This window comes from Penicillium concentricum (genome assembly GCF_028827145.1).
Source record: "Penicillium concentricum strain IBT 3081 chromosome Unknown utg000004l_segment0_segment0, whole genome shotgun sequence".
Classification (NCBI taxonomy): Eukaryota; Fungi; Ascomycota; class Eurotiomycetes; order Eurotiales; family Aspergillaceae; genus Penicillium; species Penicillium concentricum.
Window position 1 is genome coordinate 841433 of NW_026622757.1, and position 17264 is coordinate 858696.

Here is a 17264-nt window from a genome sequence, read left to right on the forward strand (position 1 = left end):
GGTAGATTCTGGGGATATTTTTCGGGGAGAATGGCAAGTTTGGCGGGTTGGGGAAAGACGATCCCGGGGTCGGCAGGATTTAAGGGTCGTTGTGGGGAGTTGGAGATTTGGGTTGGAGATATTCACGTTATTGAGAACGTTTTAAGTGCCATGGGTTTGGCGCTGATCTCTAAATGTGCAAAGTGCATATTGAATAGGGAAAATATTGAGCCATGTTTGATGTTTCTGAGCCAAGGCTTACTCCGTACTTGGTTTGGGAATAGGACGAAGCGAGGAGGTTGACAGATGTGGTCTTTCTTACTCTAGTTTTTATGGCAGTTGTTTAGCCGGTTTGAATTGGCAAAATAAGGGTTCTTTCTACGGCATTATGTCTGTTCTGACATGTAGTTTATTTTTCTGTCTTGCTACGGGTGTAGGATTGACTATGAGGATGGGAATAGTAGTGGATCAGACGTACAAAGGCAGAAATCATATGTAGGAAGACTCTAGTTAGAAAGCAGGGTAGAACTAGTAGGGCTTGTGATTTGATGCCAACCTTGGACTGTGCTTTGTGTTAAGCGACATGACTCATAAATGGACGGTGATCTTGATAGAAAAGAGCAAAGGCTCAAAAAAAAGCCATTCTTCGACTGGTTTAATTGGCGGTTCGTGGCTAGCGCTTGCGATGATCATATTAGAGGATGTCGGTGTGATCTGATAATATAGAACATATCACGAACATGGTTCAGCTACTCCAAGAGGCGTCCATGGGTATATGTATTACGTATATGGTAAATAAGTCAGCTGATCCATAAGATCTGGGTGAGGATTCCGGGATAGATATATTCAAATAACGACTTGTGATAGATTGGCAGCGTACATAAATATATCATATAGTACCTTATCCATCTAATTGGATTCACGAATAACGAATGCTGGCGGTGATCACAGCGAGAGACGGGTTAGTGGTAATGATTGGGTGGATTACCGCGTGGGTTCTCGGGAAGGAATGCCATTGTAGGTGACACAGGCCAGTCTGTGCGAGGACAGACAAAATTTGATCTCCAGGGGTAAAGAATGCAATCGAATCAGGTTGTAAGAGGCGAGTGCTTGGCGGACTGTCAGCGTGGGCTTGGGGCTGGACTGTTAAGGTACCTGTCAGCTGGAGTAATTGAAATGGGTGGATATTTAGATCTATTGAATCTAGATTTAATATTAGCATTGTATGGGCTGAAAAGTAAAGGAACACTTGGCAAGGGCTATGGAAGTCCGAGGCTGATAAATTAGATTAATTCAATGCTAGAGTAGTATAGAATATTCTACTAGTGCACTAAGATATTATGAGATGAGATCTCTGTAGGCACAGCATTCAAAAAGAGTCCGAGTACATCGGATAAGAGTTACATCAGTTTACTTTACGGTGGCTTCGGTTATTTTCAATATGTGTATTACTGTATTACTGTATTGTAATTTATCCCCCGGTAAACGACATTGCCAAGCTCGAATTGAGTTTTGGGGGACCGTGGGTAAGGATTTAGCGGGGGCCTCGTGTGCCGGTGGGGCAGTGAACGGTCCAATGTACTACAACCTACACTGTATGGGAGTACGGGGAGTTCGTACAAGTACGATGAATATCCCCGTCTACCCTGCATTTCTCTATCACTCCTTTCTTTCCCTTAGCATAAATATATATATACTATTCCTTCATATCGCGCTGGCGCGTTAGGGATTCGTGCAGGATATGCATCTCTCGCCATCATGGTGCACGCCCTAACTGGACATTGCCCGTCTCCCTTCTTGCAGGAGACGTTATTCCCTAACGACGAGGGATTTATCGGTGGTCGCTTTTGCGAGAAACTCACTTTGGGCAACAGCACTTATTCCTGTTGCTTGCCATGTCCTCTCGCCGAATGGAGATATGATACTGGTGAGTTGGGTGATCCCTAGGCTCGTTCCAAAACCTAACGTGGATATAGACTTGGATGATAAGATCGCCGTCACAAGTTGGATTAGCGTCGCCATTCTCCCTCTATGTATCTTCTTGTTGATCTCCTACGCCGTGCTACCTGTCAAATGGACTCACCGTCATTACCTGAGTGTCTGCTTTACGGTGGGCATTTGCTGCATGCAGGCAAGTTGGATGTTGGTGTGGACTGGGAACCTCTATGGCTAACTCTAATCTAGCTCGCCTTCATTATCCCCCTCGGTGCCAAACCAAACCAGTGCCACAATGCAATCACCCCTAATGATATGCGCTCCGATCTTTCCTGTGCCTTCTCCGGATCTTTATTGCTATTCGGAGGCTGGCTAGTGGTTATCTGGAGTTTCATCCGCACAATGGCCTTCCACCTACAAGTCTGCTGGGAAAGAGTTCTAGGGCCCAAGTTCATGTGGACCGCCTTTGTCTGCGGATTCGGGATCCCAGCCATCGGAATGACAGTTATGCTGATCCTGACCGGGGTGTCATTCCGATTCGGCGAAATCTGCCATATCAACGTAACCAACGGACTATACGACTACTGGATCCCAGTCATGATCTTCGCCGCCGCAGCCCTCTTCTTCCAACTATCAACAATGATCTACTGTACCCACATCTACCTCCGCTCCCTCTTCGACAAATCCGCCTCGACATCAGGCAGCTCCGGCGCCAACCTCCCCTCCTACACAGCTAGCATCGGCACCGTGACAGCCCGACAAGCCTATCGCCGCGTCCGCCGCGTCCTGAAACTCCAATGGCGCGGTATCGCCCTCACTTCAATCATCCTCGGCAACGTAATCTTCTTCGCCGTCGTCTTCATCAACCTCGACAATGCCGTCGCCCCAACAGCAGAAAACGTCAAAACCGCAACCCCCTGGCTAATGTGTCTCGCCCAAACCGGCGACAAAGACCTCTGCCGCAGCTACGCCGCAGCCATCGGCCCTAACGAAGCAACCCTCCTAGCAGTCGTCATTCTCCTCTCCCTCGTCGGCTTCTGGAACTTCATCCTCTTCGCCCGCCCCTCCATGTTCGCCGGGTGGGTAGATCTCTTCCGCACCAAACTAGCACAGCGCAACGAATTCGTCTCTGTAGATGCAAACACCCGCTTCGCCAGCAACAAGGGCTTCGAAATGCTCACCACCTCTGTGAAATCACCCGACACCTTCATGCGCTCACCAAGCCCAACACGAACGGGCCCTGACCGCAACGCGTTCATGCGCTCACCAAGCCCTACCCAAATGGGCGCGACAGACCGCAGCGCATTCATGCCCTCGCCGAGCCCTACACAGACTGGATTTGGCCGCAGTCCGACCAGCCCCAGCCCGAGCATGGACCGTACCCAGGTCGCTCGCGAGGCCCGCTATGTGCGTCCCTCATTGAGTTTTTCCGGGCCTAGGCCGCCTAGCTCGTTACATAGTGCGCGCGAGTGGGATCCCCAGTCTTCCTTTGCGCCGGGGTATGGACGAGTGTAATGTTACCGAAATACGTTCTTATGTTTTCCCTTCTAAATGGGTTATTATCCCGACCTATACCCTTAAAAAAAAGGAGATTCCAGGTTACACACATGTCTCACTATTTCCTGGGCAGTGTTTCCCACGTGTATCAATGATGTATGATTTTTTCGTTTCATATTCCAATATAATTCGATTCTAATTTATTTGATCTCCACAATTACTATATTTTCTATCGATGTACCGAGAAAATCGAGGCTAGTCCCCATTATTGTAATACAGATTCATATTCCACCCGTCTCAATCTCAATGACATTTCACTCGGGTCGGTATGTCCGTGATTAGCACAGCATATACTCTGTGGAATGCAATATAATCCCACAGTTATGGATGCTGAGCATGGACTTAATTTACACTCAAATACCACAAAAGATTGAGAAAAAAACCTTTCCCACAAAGCCGAGCAATATGAGCCACCAAAGCCGGGGGCGGCACTAGTCTCCTTGGGCTTCCGGACTCCACCTCATGCAGGAACGGCGGTTTTACCTCGTTGGGGCTGATTCTGTCTGTGCGTTGAACACGGAGATACTACTCCGTACTTACTACCGGTGAATTACTTACTTTACTACCGACGAAATGTGGGCTATTGTACTAGTTAAACCCTACCATCCCTGTTAGACTTTCGGAAAACCCTTCTAGATTGTTGGATTGGAAATTCCTGCTCTAGATTAGCTCTGGAGCAAATTAGGGATTATGTGAGACTCGCTTATTAGGCTGTACCTACATGTCTTTATATTATGCTGGAGTTTTTTCTTGGTCCGTACTTATTCTGTGTTCCGTATTCCGTATAGGTGACCACATTAGAGACTCCCATACATGCATAGAGGACCAGGGGCCGGGACCTCGGGAAGTTTATTAAATTGTGTATATTAGACAGGGGTAGTGATAGCGAGGGGCTTGACGTAGTGGTCCTTGCACCGAGGGATGTCATAACTTGGTTTTCAGACAAACGTTCAGATTCACGGCTCACGTACCCCAACTTCGGTAAATCTATCCGACGAACCTTTTCTCTCGAAATCCCGCGGTTCTTGTGATAGTTCTATTTCGTTGATCCGGTGATCTGGCGAGAACTCCCGGGGGTGCGGGGTTGATCGACTTCGATGGCGTGTTCCCCCGGACCCAACGTTGGAAACTAAGATATATGGAGTATTGTACGGAGTCGGATGGGCACTAGCTTTAGCTAACACGTGGGATTGGGGGCTGTTCATAGGCTAAGGAATCCTTCGGCATTTATGGGTTGACACGTGCTTTTCAGCCCCATGGGGTATACATTTACGGAGCACGTACGATATCTGCATAATCCGGGGCAGAGTTTGCGGGCAGAGTTCGGGATCTGATTGAAGTTATGGAGCGAATGGAGTATGCGGGGAAGAAGGCCTTGTTGAATTAGCGTTAGTATGCAGGGCATCCGAGGTCCATGTGATTTTGATGGGGAAAAACTTTATTGGGAGATCGTCAAGGGTTCAAAGGTTCACATGGCGAAGTCTGGGGAATATCCCTGAAACAGTGCAGGGTATTGAACTGCAGATGGAATCCAATGCCGATTATATTACTAGTGAAGACTAGGAGTAAAGAGAAGTGACTGGTAATACTATAACGCATGACTACTTTAGACATCCACAATCACCGCCTCATTACTAGTGCGGTCAAGATGCTACCATTTTCATTTGGGAGATTGAGTAAACCCGTGTATGCACCAGGCTTAAAGTCAATACACCAATTCCTATGCATTTGATCTCCCAATGGAGATAATGACGGTCTTGGTCATTTGCACGTTTTACTCGGCTCTTTCGTATCCCCAAAGCCTTCTTTCATGAGCAATACTAGTTCATGACGTAGAAAGATCATGCTCTTGTGGAGAGGCAAGTCCTAACTCCTGCCTCTGCTTCGTCTATGATGAGTATGAAACTTGATAGCTGGAGGAAAGTGGGGCGGACAAGCAATCCTAGTGCTGCTTTCGGCCTTCACTTGCATACCTCTTCTCAGCTATAGCGCTTGATAGTCGGAGAAAAGCGTGGTAGACAACACATCATGGCCCCGACTTCCATCCCAATTTTTGGCTATGGCATGGCAGAGTTTAAACATGGAATTTACGCTAGTGGCAAAGGACCGGTGGAGATCTTAAAACGACCAGATTTGTCTTATAGATTCCTGATATTCGTGCGCTTTGTCCAGCAAGAGGACTCTCTTTCTCCGCCGCAGACTCATATGAACCCAGGAGAGGAGACAAGGCTCGATGGTGATGCCATATGGCGCCCAGTGATGCGGTATCAGCAGCAGTTTGACCGTGGTCACCCCTCGGAAAGCCCAAATATTGCTACACTAAGTACCGGGATAGCCAGGACCTAGTTAATAAGAGAAATGTTACGACACTAATCGATGACGAGTGACTCTATTAGAGCTTATTAGAGCACATCCTTTCTAAATCCTACCAATCAGCTTAACAACCACCTCCATCAATACTCACCTCACAAGCAGAGCCACTGGATAGCAAGTCTATCTGAGTACAGTTTCAATTACTTGAGTTTAGATAGATTGTCGCTAAATGACATCCCTCAACTCTAGGACGATTGGGCCCGACTGTCTTACTGATTTCACGAGGCTGTCATTTATTTTTCAACTCTGACTCTCATTTCCTTCCTTTCTATGTATAACCTTTGATAACAAAGCACCAAAGACATTCTTCAGATTCCAACAAAACAGAAAGTTCAAAAGCTTAAGACAATAGCTAGTAAACATGATCCACCCAGATGTCAAACATAATGTCCACCTACAAGCCACCAGCAACACAAATCTTCTTAGCCTCAGCGACACGCTCCGCATACCGACTGGGATAAGCCGAGCCCTGCACCTTCTGGCAAAGCTTCCCAACCTCCATAGTCTTCCATCCACTAACATTCTTCATACCTTTAAAGAACTGAGCCGCCGACTTCGCAGCATCCATATCAGCAGCGATGTCGGGGTAGTAAATAGCGCGTTGCTGGAAGATGCCCACGCTGTCGTAGTCCGAGCCCACAGCATCATGGGGATATTTGAGTGAAGCGGGGACTTTCTTATTGGCGTAAATAAGCATATTAGACTTGAGATTGTGTTAGCAGTGTTCTGAGTATCTAGTTATATCGGAATTGAACGTGTAAGCAACTCACCTCCACGAGCCCAGTTGCAATTCCAGCAAGACAGCCCTGACGACCCAGACCTTCTTTCTTTGCTTCTCCGATGATGGCCTTTGCATGCTTGGACTGGGTGGATGAAAGGCCAGGCAGGTTTCCACTGCTACCACCACCGCTGCCACCTCCGCCGCTGCATTTCTTGGTCACATAGCTGCTGCTCCCGGTTCTGATATAGTAGTCGGCAATATAGCAGCCGTCGGAGGTCTTGTCCCAGATTTCGTTGCCCTTGACGGTGGTACCGGCGGCTTGGCAGGTGATTGCAACGTCGGCTCCCTTCTTGTAGCTCTTGACTATAGAATAAGAGGTTCCTGGACCGGAGCGGCAGTTGACGACGTTGCCGGTGATGGGATAGGCATTGACGATTGGTGTGAGGGCGGCGAATGCGAGTGCCAGAATGGGAGTGAACATCATTTTGGATGAATTTGGAATGATACTTGAAGTATATTGTGAAGTTGAAGTTGGTTTTGGGGATTGGAGATTGTAGAGGAGTCGATGTTCCGATGGTTGAGCTGATGGATAGAATAGCTTGATGGGAATCAAGGAGCATTTTATATCTCTTGGTTCCTCGTTCCTCGGGATTGCATATCACACCAAATGACTATTGTGTTCATTCTTGCTTGGTTTGGACCCCACGAGGCTCGTATAGAAGTGGAATGTAAAAAGATCCTCAATTCGTATTCGTAGATTCTTTCCATGAAGCCCGTATTCAGTATTGAGGTTGTATCGAGTAGAAGTAACGAATCTATTTTCAAAAAGGTTATCTCGTATATTCCCCATAGGGAATTCCCGTGTTATTCAAGTGTGCTGATGTTGTTAAGCTTAATCGGAACATAGGCTATGCTTGGCACTCGTGTTCCTGAAGAGTTGCCTGTCAGGGCACAACATGCAGGCCTAAAAATAGCAGGGCTATCCGGAGATTAGCATCAATTGATGTAGATCACCCGTATTCAGATCGTGAACTTCTACTGATTCGACTGTTATGTTCCTGGCGGATTTAGTGCATACTACACCGGAAAGCTAAATATTGGGAAGGTTCCATAAGATAAATTTAGGTATTGGATATGCTAAATGTACATCTTTTCATCTTTTGGATATAGATTAGTACCAAGTTTTGAGCGCGGGAAGGGTTGGCAATATAATTGCATCCGTCTGGCGATGAGCCTTGTGCATGTTTAAGGTCGACTATTGAAACTCCTAGTTGGGTGGCAATGCTAACTCGTATACGGAGTACTACGTCGCTAGTTAGCTGAGTGGCTATACTATATAGGGACCGGACCAAAGAAATGATAATGAGATTGGTATGTGCTTCCTACCAAAGTAGTTATAGCCTCGTATGATTCTGTTATCTGTGGCTCGGGTTGGTCTAAAGATAGCATTGAAAGGACCCAACCTATGAGGTGTATTCCAAATAAAGAACAACGTCGCAAAGGGAACTTGATTGCTTGCTTGTGTAATGTGCGTCAGCTAATAAGGTGTGGTACAAGTGTGCTTGAGGATCGTGAGCATTTATAGAGGTCTCCTGCTTTCTAAACCCATGAGGGTACTATCATGATCAAAGCTAAGTATGTGCTTTCATAAGTTCCTGCCATGTATCCTGTTTGGTCGGTAGCTATGTCGATTCTTAAGGCTTATATCTGAGTATAGCTCTTCCACCTGAGTATAGTGTTTATACTTGGCCGGCTCTGAATATATTCCTAGAAGAGCTGGGACCAAGCCTGTAAAACATATTGAGGATGTCACAACTCCTTTTTTTGACATTCAAGAAAAAAAAATTGTGATTTGTCAAGATAGTATAGCCGACACACGAACTATTGAAGAACGCTGCAAGTGTATGCAAATGGCCGAACGTTAGTGCTGAAACTGGATTTCGTCAAGCGGGTCTGTCACACCGACTCGACTCGAAGTTGACACAAATGGATAAACAAGATCAAATGTTAGAGTAAAAAAAAGAGAAGTAAGGATATTGAAATACAAGTATAGAAGATATTGCGAATACCCGACGTCACCACAGAAAGGCGGAGAGAGAGCGAAAGATAGCGAGGGAAGCTCAGTGTGCGTCGGATGGTTCCTTGTCTCCCCGCTCTCCCCCCAGCCACCTTCTTATCTGTCTTCCACATTTTCTGATTTTACTCTTCCTTCATCTCGACTCGATTCTATCATCCTCATCTGTTGTCCGGAAAAAAGATATGGCTCCTCCTCCTCCTTCCGCGACCTTGCCTCTGGTCGAGAGACTCAAGGCCTTGGCCCAGACTCTCCAGTGCGTTTCCCTCTGACACTGAAGTAATGCTTCAATGCCTTGTTCATCAATACTAACGGAATGCCACATTACAGGTTTGCCTGGTTCGTTGGGTAGGTCAATCTGCTGAAAGGCACACAAAGACCCAAATTCAGGGCCACTGACAATTTATAGACATGTGACGCTATTGCTCTCCGTCTTCCGCTACCTCCTCTCTTGCATCTTCTTCAACTACTACTCCTCCTCGGCACAGATCGCCTACCGTCTGACCTTCATCTCGGCCGCTGTGACGTATGGAATCGTTGTGTACAAGGGTCACTTCGCCCGGGGTGTCCAGGGTAGCCCTCTGTCAATTGTGATAAAGCTCATCTCTGATGAGAATGTGCAATACCTCGGTGAGTGATTGGTGATGTGACAGTCCAAGATTCCAACTTACACATATTCTAGGCATGGCCCTGGTCTGGCTGTACTCGCGCCAGCTCATTCTGGCTCTTCTGCCTTTCAGCGTCTACTCGGTCTTCCACGTCGCAACCTACAGCCGCATGTACTTGATTCCCACCCTGCAGCCCGCTGCTCCGGCCCCTGCCTCTCCCTCCTCCCCCAGCTCCAAGCCCGCTGTCAAGCAGTCTCCCCTCGCCGAGACCATTGGACGCTTCATCAAGCAATACTACGATGCCAGCATGGGTGTTGTCGCTACCCTCGAGATCGCCCTGCTCTTCCGTCTTGTTCTGTCCGCTATCACTTTCTCCAAGGGTAGCTGGGTGCTCCTGATCGTCTACCTGTCTTTCTTCCGCGCCCGCTACGCCCAGAGCTCCTTCGTCCAGCAGGCTGTTCGCCAGCTCACTGCCCGTGCCGATGCCGCCATCTCTCACCAGAGCACTCCTCCCCAGGTTCGCCAGGGCTGGGAGACCCTCAAGGGTGTTGTGCGCCAGGGATACGAGGCCACCGATATTGGCCGCTACATTTCGGGCCCTACCTCTGCGAAGAAGCCCCAGTAAATGTCGCAATGGTGATGCGCCAGACACCTTGCTTTGCAAGCTGAAGCTCTTCACGTTGGGAAAGAACGTTGGTTTTCGGTTTGCAAGATTGTCGAACGAAGGTGGCTGGTGCAAGACATAATATTACTTTTTATCTTTCTCATTGGCATGTTCCCTGAGCGAAACAGGGAAGGATGTGGGAGTGTGGGACGTGCAGGTCCCGATTGTAGAAAAGAGGCGGACGCGGAGGATTCCCGCCATGATGATGCTATACGCAATGACTTGTGTTTATTATTTTAGAGTATTGCGATGCATAGTTTCTGTATTCGCTCTCCTCTTGTCAACATACCTTGTCTCGGATTCATTTTATTATTTTATCGAAATTTGTAGAGATCAAATCAACAAGGAACAGACTTAGAACCCTCAAATGAAGGAATGCGCGATTTGTCACAAAATGACAGGCATGCATATGTAGTTGGATATCAACAAATAAGCTCATTTGAGGCCTTTATAGGAACTACTCATATGTCCTTGGAAGAAATCCCAAATCTGCATTATTCATGCCATAGGCTCACAATCATATCGCTCAGGAGACATTAAAATGCTCCAATGACGAAATCCCGTGATCGAGGCGGTAGATCGGGCTTGGCGGCAAAATGAAGCCGATCAGAATTTTGGGTAGAACAATCATCTCACAATACTCCTTTCTCGATCTCTTGTCACTCTTTCTTATTATTAGGGGTGCTCCTTTCCTTCAATCATTTAGCACCCCTCTAACCTGGTTCTGACCAGTATCACTTGGGATCGCAGTTTGGCATACTGCCATGAGCCTGACCTCGCGGGTGTTCGGCCTGTTCTCGACAGCGACCTCAGACTCAACAGCACCGTCTGCGGGGGTCTCACATACCTCGACATGGACACAACCAAGTTCAATGGATGGCTTCAATGATTTAGGCTACACCGTTCGAAATGACGGCCTCGCGCTGTTGGAGGATGAGGAGCCTCGGCCACCATTTTTACATGTACGATTCTCCCCAACGGTATTATACCATTGCGCAAGGCTGACCTGATTTGAAATAGGCAATGTTGGCTGGTGGTACCGGAGGAACATGCGGCGACATGTTGATGCACTCGTTAGATACAGTCAAGACCCGACAACAAGGCGATCCGACCTTTCCGCCCAAATACACTTCGATGGGCCAGTCCTATGCAACAATTTACCGGCAAGAAGGATTATGTCGAGGATTATATGGCGGAGTAACGCCGGCTCTACTCGGCTCGTTTCCCGGTACCGTGATATTCTTCGGCGTGTATGAATATACCAAGCGCTTGATGATCGACTCGGGGATCAACCCCAGCATCGCCTATCTATCAGGTGGTTTCCTTGCCGATTTGGCAGCCTCAATTGTCTACGTGCCATCCGAGGTGCTGAAAACGCGACTTCAGTTACAGGGCCGACACAACAACCCCCACTTCAACTCGGGCTACAACTACCGCAACATGCGAGATGGGTTCCGCCAGATCGTCCGCCAGGAAGGATTTTCGGCATTATTCCACGGCTACAAGGCCACCATCTTCCGCGATCTCCCATTTTCAGCGCTCCAATTCGCATTCTACGAGAAAGAGCAATCTTTGGCTAAACAATGGGTTGGAAAACGGGATATTGGATTGGGCTTGGAGATCTTGACAGCTGCCACCGCCGGCGGTATGGCTGGTGTGATCACCTGTCCGATGGATGTGGTCAAGACACGCATCCAAACTCAGCAAAATCCCCCAGCGCCCTCATCCGGTTCTTCGGGTGCCAAACATTGTGTCGAACATGTACCGAAAGAAAGCCCACGGCCCCACGCATCAACATCACCACATTCCCACACTCCCCGGGCACACTCGCGACCAATTTCCACATCAGGTGCAAACACATCAATCCCACCGCCCGGTACGCCCCGACTTGACACTTCCTCCGTGTTCACGGGGTTGAAGATGATCTATCGGACGGAGGGTATTGGTGGTTGGTTCCGCGGCGTGGGCCCACGCGGTGTATGGACTAGCATTCAAAGCGGGACGATGCTGGTTATGTATCAGTATCTGCTCAAACAACTCGAGGCCTACCAGATTCTAGAAGAGTCTTTGTGAGACCTTTCATCTAACTGCATGCATTTCCAAGGTTGCTGTTTTTTTTTTTCTTTTTTTTGGCTGGGAAATGGGGGCGTTGGATTCTTTGTCCCGATCTGGGATGTTATGACCGGTGCTTTGAGCACTTTGTATACTGTGTATCCTCTCTGTGATAGATTATTAGACTGGCTGCGGCCTCCTGTACCATAGCTCTTTTTTCAACTCTATATTATACATATTTTGGCATATTCTACTCCGTTTATGTATATGGTTTGTTATACCAAGCAATAAGGGTAAACATGTATATAATCAATATGTCTCTAAAAGAATCCTTTCTATTATAGACCTTGAAATCGTTAAAAGAATCTAAAAAAAGAAAGCATGCCTAAAGAATATGAACAAAGGGAGCGCACGCGCTAAACCGTGTTTTGTTTTGGCGATCGGCGGATGTAAACAATTACCGGCCACTCCTCTCCCTTGCATCTTCTTTCCCCCCGTATTTACTTTCTTATTTGACATTGGTCCAATTTCACAATATCAGATACATTATGTCTCTTCCTTATCTCAAGTCGCTGAAGAAGCCCGAGTTGGCCGAGTTGGCTGATCAAACCGATCTCCCACAGTAAGTATGATTGCGATTGTCGCATAGACCGAGCTAATCGCTATAGCTATGACGACTATAACAAGAATGATCTTGTCGTAGTTTTGGACAGGCATCTTCGCGAAAACCGCTCTATCTTCTCCGGACTCAAGAGTCTCACTGAATACTACTCACGTCTGGCATCTCCACCCCGCAGAGGATCGCCCGTGAAGCGCGAAACCACGCGAACTCCAGCGCGAACCCCAGCACGTCGCTCTGCGAAGAAGGAAGTAAAGGAAGAAGAACTTACGTAAGAGCACTCCCTAATGCGCTATTCCATCTATAGCTATCGCGCACATACTAACCCACGCGCCAGCGAGGATGTGGGGGAAGAAGCCGTGCCCAGCCCAACCGTAGTCAGCCCGACTCCCACTGTGGCGCGCACGAGCGTGCGTCAGTCTGCGCGACAGACACCCCGCCAAACACCCCATCAATCAATTATCTCTCCCATCGTGGATCCCGAGCCATCGCTGCCAGCATCTCCAGCCGCGATCGCCGAAGCCATCGACACGCAGACGCTCAAGCTGCGCGAGACCATCGAGGATGCATGGACTGCGTCAGGCTTGGTAGACCGCGCGCACTCTCTGCGCGCAACTCTAAGCAGCGTCAAGGCCGTTGAGATCCTTGTGCTTCTTCTTGAGGGTGGCAGTCTTGCTAAAGCGTTGATCCCATTACGCTATCTTACTACCACACCACCAGTGCAAGCGGCGCATATCCCAGCTATTCCCATCCGTGTTCCTGATCTGTTTGTGTTTCTGGAGGGAGCATTTTGGGCTCCGTTTTCGCTGTGGCTCATGACTTGTCTGCTTTTGCCTTTGATTTCGGCCTACTTTATCAACTTGAGCTGGAAGGCTTCTAGCAGTGCGCGTCGGACTCGGTCTGCGCCTAATCTTGCCCAGTTTGATCCGTTGACTTTCAATATCGTCAAGGCGTTGCTGGTGCACTTTGTCTTTGTGAATGATTTCAACTTCTTTGGGTTCTATAGCGGGTGGTCTATTGGGAAGGTTACTGATTCTGTCCCTGGTGGTGATATCGGTCTTTTGACTGGAACCGCTATTGGCGGTATTGGTGCTCTATACGAGGCTATTCTGCACCGCTCGTAAGAGGGATATGACTTGCGAGGCTGTACAGATGATCTGGTGAATGGTTATTCAGTGCTTTGGGTGATTTTTATCCCATTCGTCTTGGTTTTATGTTTGTTTATGGGTTCAAGTTTTAGTCACTGGTATGTGGATTATGCGATATGCGATATTGGGTTTCTTTTCTTGCCTTCTCTTTCCCCTGTCTTTCTTGGTCTCTCGTTCTAGCCAGAGAAGGTGCCTTGGGGGTTTTTATTATGGTTGTCCTGATTACCCATGGAGATTCTTCTCCCTTGTTTTTCTTCTAATGACCGATTTATTATTTTCCAGTCGTAACAGGGGTAACAAAGTGTAGTTGTATATGTATAGTCGAGTTTACCCGTTGGCTTCAGCATTCGTTGCTCTGTAGATAGACAGAAGCTCGTTAGGCTCCAGAGACGCCGACGAAGAAGGGTTCGCAACAGGTGCTTGGAGCCAAGCGTTCAAGAAGAGCCCCGGAGGTCGAAACAGAAGCCCATGGGAATATCTTTACATTGATCAAAACGCGCACTGGGGCACGCAGCGGCTGATGAAGGCAATTTAACATATCAAGGCTCCGTGAGGGATGAGAGGTCCCAGACAGACTGTCATGGTTCCTATTAATCTTGCCCAATGTCATGTTTCACGCCGAAGGTCACCTCTTCAATCTCTCCGCCAACTCCACTGTGAACAAAACCGGTACAGAGGTCTCAACCTCCACCTTGTCCGCACGGATATGATTACTCGTAGATATCTGCCCTCCAATCTCGGTATGCCAATTGTCCACATCCCATTCAAAGCCATGGGTTGTAATCTTGGCAGGTGCCGAGAGGGGAATGATGCCGATATTTTCTTCAAAGAAATATTCTGGTTCAGGCTCCTGTTCTTTCTCCTGCTCTTGCTCACGCTTCCGTTTCTTCGGTGACTCGCTTACATCAGATGTCGACGCTGTTGCGATATCTGCTCGTCTTGTCGCGGGAGTGTAAATTGTGTTCTTCCCTGTTTGGATAATGAACGTAATGCTTTCCTCGGAGACGAGATAGAGGTTACCACCTGCAGCTGGGTTGGCATCAGGGCTTGTAATAGTTTCATTTTCACGGATTGAGCGCTGCGTCTGCGTCATCATGTACAAATGGTGAACCTGGGAGAATGCTTGATCCACGCGGCCGCCTAGACCGCCGAGGATTACAATTTCCAGTGGTGATTGTTCAGATGGTGAGGTTGATGTGCTTCCATTTGCGCCATTGGTGGTTGGTTTCCCTTTTCGGGGAGAAGCTATGATCTCCGCAGCATGTGCGTTCAGATATTTCAGACATTTTGTGAAGTCTGTTGAGTATTGATCTGGATCTTGGAGGATGGACACTCCGAGTTTCTCATAATGTTCTCGCACTGCGGGGCGGATAGAATCCAGGTCGCCAACAATGGAGTCGGGAAGCTATATCTGTGGTCAGCTTGATACCTTGGCTTGGAGTGTTATTTGTTGTGCTACGATTCGGGGTCTTATGCCAGTCCAGAAGGATTATACACATAGCAAAGTCCATAGATATCGCTTACTTTTTTAGATTCTTCCTTAACATCCGGCATATCAAAAAGCCGATTGGCACCTCCATCGGCGCAAATAATATAAGATGCTGCATGAGCATTAGTATTTCTTATCCAAGACATCGTGTTTATATGCAATTCATATAGAATCTTACCATATCTGCTCAACACTCCAAAAGCTTTCTCATTGATTGGCTGGTTGAGGATGAGAAGAGCGTAAGGCGAAGGACTCCCCGAGGGACGAAAGAATCGACTAGGATCCCACTCCATTGCAGATGAACACAAATCAAACTGTCTAAAAGATGTAAGTCAAGAGAAATCAATGCTCAAATCGTTGCGTGGTGACGATATAATTATCTTGACCCAAGCCACAACGTGACTGGCTGACGCGGGCAGGCAACCTCAGGCCAAAATCCACCATCGCTTTCCAACTTCTCCATCCCGCGGTGCCTCGACTCCCCTCCTCTCAATCCCTTCTTGGAGGAACTCTCGGTCAATTCGATTGATTCCCACTCTTCTCACACATAATGTTCCGTCCCGCCGCTCGAGCGCTCGCCCGCGCGCCAGCTGTCGCAGCCCGTACACCAGCAAACAGACGATTGATAAGCACTGGTCCGACCAAGTCGAGGAGCTGGAAGAACACCTTCTTGCGATTGGGCTTGGCTGGTGGTGCTATCTACTACTACAACACGAGCAGTGTTTTCTCCGAGGAGCCGAAGTGTACGTCTCGCCGATTGGAAGTTGGGATTGCCCTTGTTCCTCGATCCCGAGGTTGCAAGCCGCGACAATCCGTTCACCGTCAAAGTTAATGAGCTCTGGAATCACAAATCGCTAACTCGAGTTTTGTTTGGCTTTAGTCTCTATCCTTTCTACAATCCGGAAACAAACCGATGATGCCAACCCCCAGACCCTCGACTCTATTACTCCTAAGATTCGCCAAGAACGAGCTGCCGCGCAAGCCAAGAAGAGCGAGTCTGCTGCCTTGGAAGGTGGATTGAACCCTCAGGAGCTCGAGGAGGAGGCTGGTCAGGAGGCTGCCTTCAACCCGGAGACCGGCGAGATCAACTGGGACTGCCCTTGTCTTGGAGGCATGGCCCACGGGCCATGCGGAGAGGACTTCAAGGCTGCTTTCAGCTGCTTCGTCTACTCCGAGGAAGAGCCCAAGGGCATCGACTGCGTTGAGAAATTCAAGTATGTTTTACTGTGATTTTTGAGGATTATAGTCCCGTGCTAATAATTTTTTGCAGGGGAATGCAAGATTGCTTCCGCCAACACCCCGAAGTCTACGGCGCCGAGCTGGAAGACGACGATGAGCCCCAATCCGATGCACCAGCTCCCTCTGATGCTCCCGCTTCCTCCGAAGCTCCCGCTACCTCCGAACTTCCCACCACTGCCGCCGAGGTGGATGCGTCTTCGCACCCCGTCGAGAAGCAGACCCGCGCCAAGGACGTCAGCACTCAGATGAAGAACGAGACCGTTACTGCAGGCGAGAACATCGAGGGCGACTCCCTCATCCCCAAGGCCGCGCATGACACCCAGGAGAAGAACCAGGCCAGCAAGGCTTAGAACCGAATTCCCGAATCCCTGCATCCTGTTTGACGCCACCCTCCCCTAGAGTCAAGTCTACTGCTTAATCTCTTTTCTGTAATGCACATCAGGGACTGGGATTGGAGTTGTGTATTATATAGACCTTTCTGCCATCTCTCCATCTCCCGTTTTGCCTTTGATGCATTTTCCCCTCCGTGAATCTTTCAGCATATCCATTCCCCCGGTCTGCGCTCCTCCGTGTTCTTCCCTGCCTCTCAATGTGTAACTTATTGTACTGATATGCTTCACGCTCTTGTCCCTTGGACAAATAAAAGAAAGAGGGGAAATCGAATAGACTTGTTGCATCATGACTGGTATACAGTATAGAGCTTGCGTGATGTGTGAACGATAGAAATCGAGTAATCCATGCAAATTGCAATATAATCCACCTACAGCTTGGATACCATGACATCGAAGGGCCATTTCAGGCAAACT

The 17264-nt window shown here is 48.3% G+C and overlaps 8 protein-coding genes across 8 annotated transcripts; 6 read left to right on the forward strand and 2 right to left on the reverse strand.

Annotated features, from left to right (window-relative positions):
* Positions 1 to 1737: 1737 nt before the first annotated feature.
* gprM lies at positions 1738 to 3429 on the forward strand (the record flags this gene model as incomplete). Its single annotated transcript, XM_056726972.1, has 3 exons — positions 1738 to 1906; positions 1956 to 2089; positions 2164 to 3429. The coding sequence occupies 3 exons, from the start codon at positions 1738 to 1740 to the stop codon at positions 3427 to 3429; spliced, it is 1569 nt and encodes a 522-aa protein (XP_056575544.1).
* A 2070-nt stretch (positions 3430 to 5499) lies between these two features.
* Positions 5500 to 5817, forward strand: N7517_009250 (uncharacterized protein; the record flags this gene model as incomplete). Its single annotated transcript, XM_056726973.1, has 1 exon — positions 5500 to 5817. The coding sequence occupies one exon, from the start codon at positions 5500 to 5502 to the stop codon at positions 5815 to 5817; it is 318 nt and encodes a 105-aa protein (XP_056575545.1).
* A 421-nt stretch (positions 5818 to 6238) lies between these two features.
* Positions 6239 to 7049, reverse strand: N7517_009251 (uncharacterized protein; the record flags this gene model as incomplete). The annotated part of the gene is made up of 2 exons (XM_056726974.1): positions 6239 to 6547; positions 6615 to 7049. 2 exons carry the CDS (start codon positions 7047 to 7049, stop codon positions 6239 to 6241), a joined length of 744 nt encoding a protein of 247 aa, XP_056575546.1.
* Positions 7050 to 8824: 1775 nt separating this feature from the next.
* On the forward strand, positions 8825 to 9872 carry N7517_009252 (uncharacterized protein; the record flags this gene model as incomplete). The annotated part of the gene is made up of 4 exons (XM_056726975.1): positions 8825 to 8895; positions 8970 to 8987; positions 9049 to 9269; positions 9322 to 9872. The coding sequence occupies 4 exons, from the start codon at positions 8825 to 8827 to the stop codon at positions 9870 to 9872; spliced, it is 861 nt and encodes a 286-aa protein (XP_056575547.1).
* Positions 9873 to 10675: 803 nt separating this feature from the next.
* Positions 10676 to 11984, forward strand: N7517_009253 (putative mitochondrial carrier protein; the record flags this gene model as incomplete). Its single annotated transcript, XM_056726976.1, has 2 exons — positions 10676 to 10873; positions 10932 to 11984. The coding sequence occupies 2 exons, from the start codon at positions 10676 to 10678 to the stop codon at positions 11982 to 11984; spliced, it is 1251 nt and encodes a 416-aa protein (XP_056575548.1).
* Positions 11985 to 12511: 527 nt separating this feature from the next.
* N7517_009254 (uncharacterized protein) lies at positions 12512 to 13706 on the forward strand (the record flags this gene model as incomplete). Its single annotated transcript, XM_056726977.1, has 3 exons — positions 12512 to 12585; positions 12632 to 12853; positions 12920 to 13706. The coding sequence occupies 3 exons, from the start codon at positions 12512 to 12514 to the stop codon at positions 13704 to 13706; spliced, it is 1083 nt and encodes a 360-aa protein (XP_056575549.1).
* Positions 13707 to 14355: 649 nt separating this feature from the next.
* On the reverse strand, positions 14356 to 15512 carry N7517_009255 (thiamine diphosphokinase; the record flags this gene model as incomplete). Its single annotated transcript, XM_056726978.1, has 3 exons — positions 14356 to 15135; positions 15255 to 15331; positions 15398 to 15512. 3 exons carry the CDS (start codon positions 15510 to 15512, stop codon positions 14356 to 14358), a joined length of 972 nt encoding a protein of 323 aa, XP_056575550.1.
* A 257-nt stretch (positions 15513 to 15769) lies between these two features.
* N7517_009256 (coiled-coil-helix-coiled-coil-helix domain-containing protein) lies at positions 15770 to 16808 on the forward strand (the record flags this gene model as incomplete). Its single annotated transcript, XM_056726979.1, has 3 exons — positions 15770 to 15962; positions 16100 to 16433; positions 16490 to 16808. The coding sequence occupies 3 exons, from the start codon at positions 15770 to 15772 to the stop codon at positions 16806 to 16808; spliced, it is 846 nt and encodes a 281-aa protein (XP_056575551.1).
* Between the last annotated feature and the right edge of the window lie 456 nt (positions 16809 to 17264).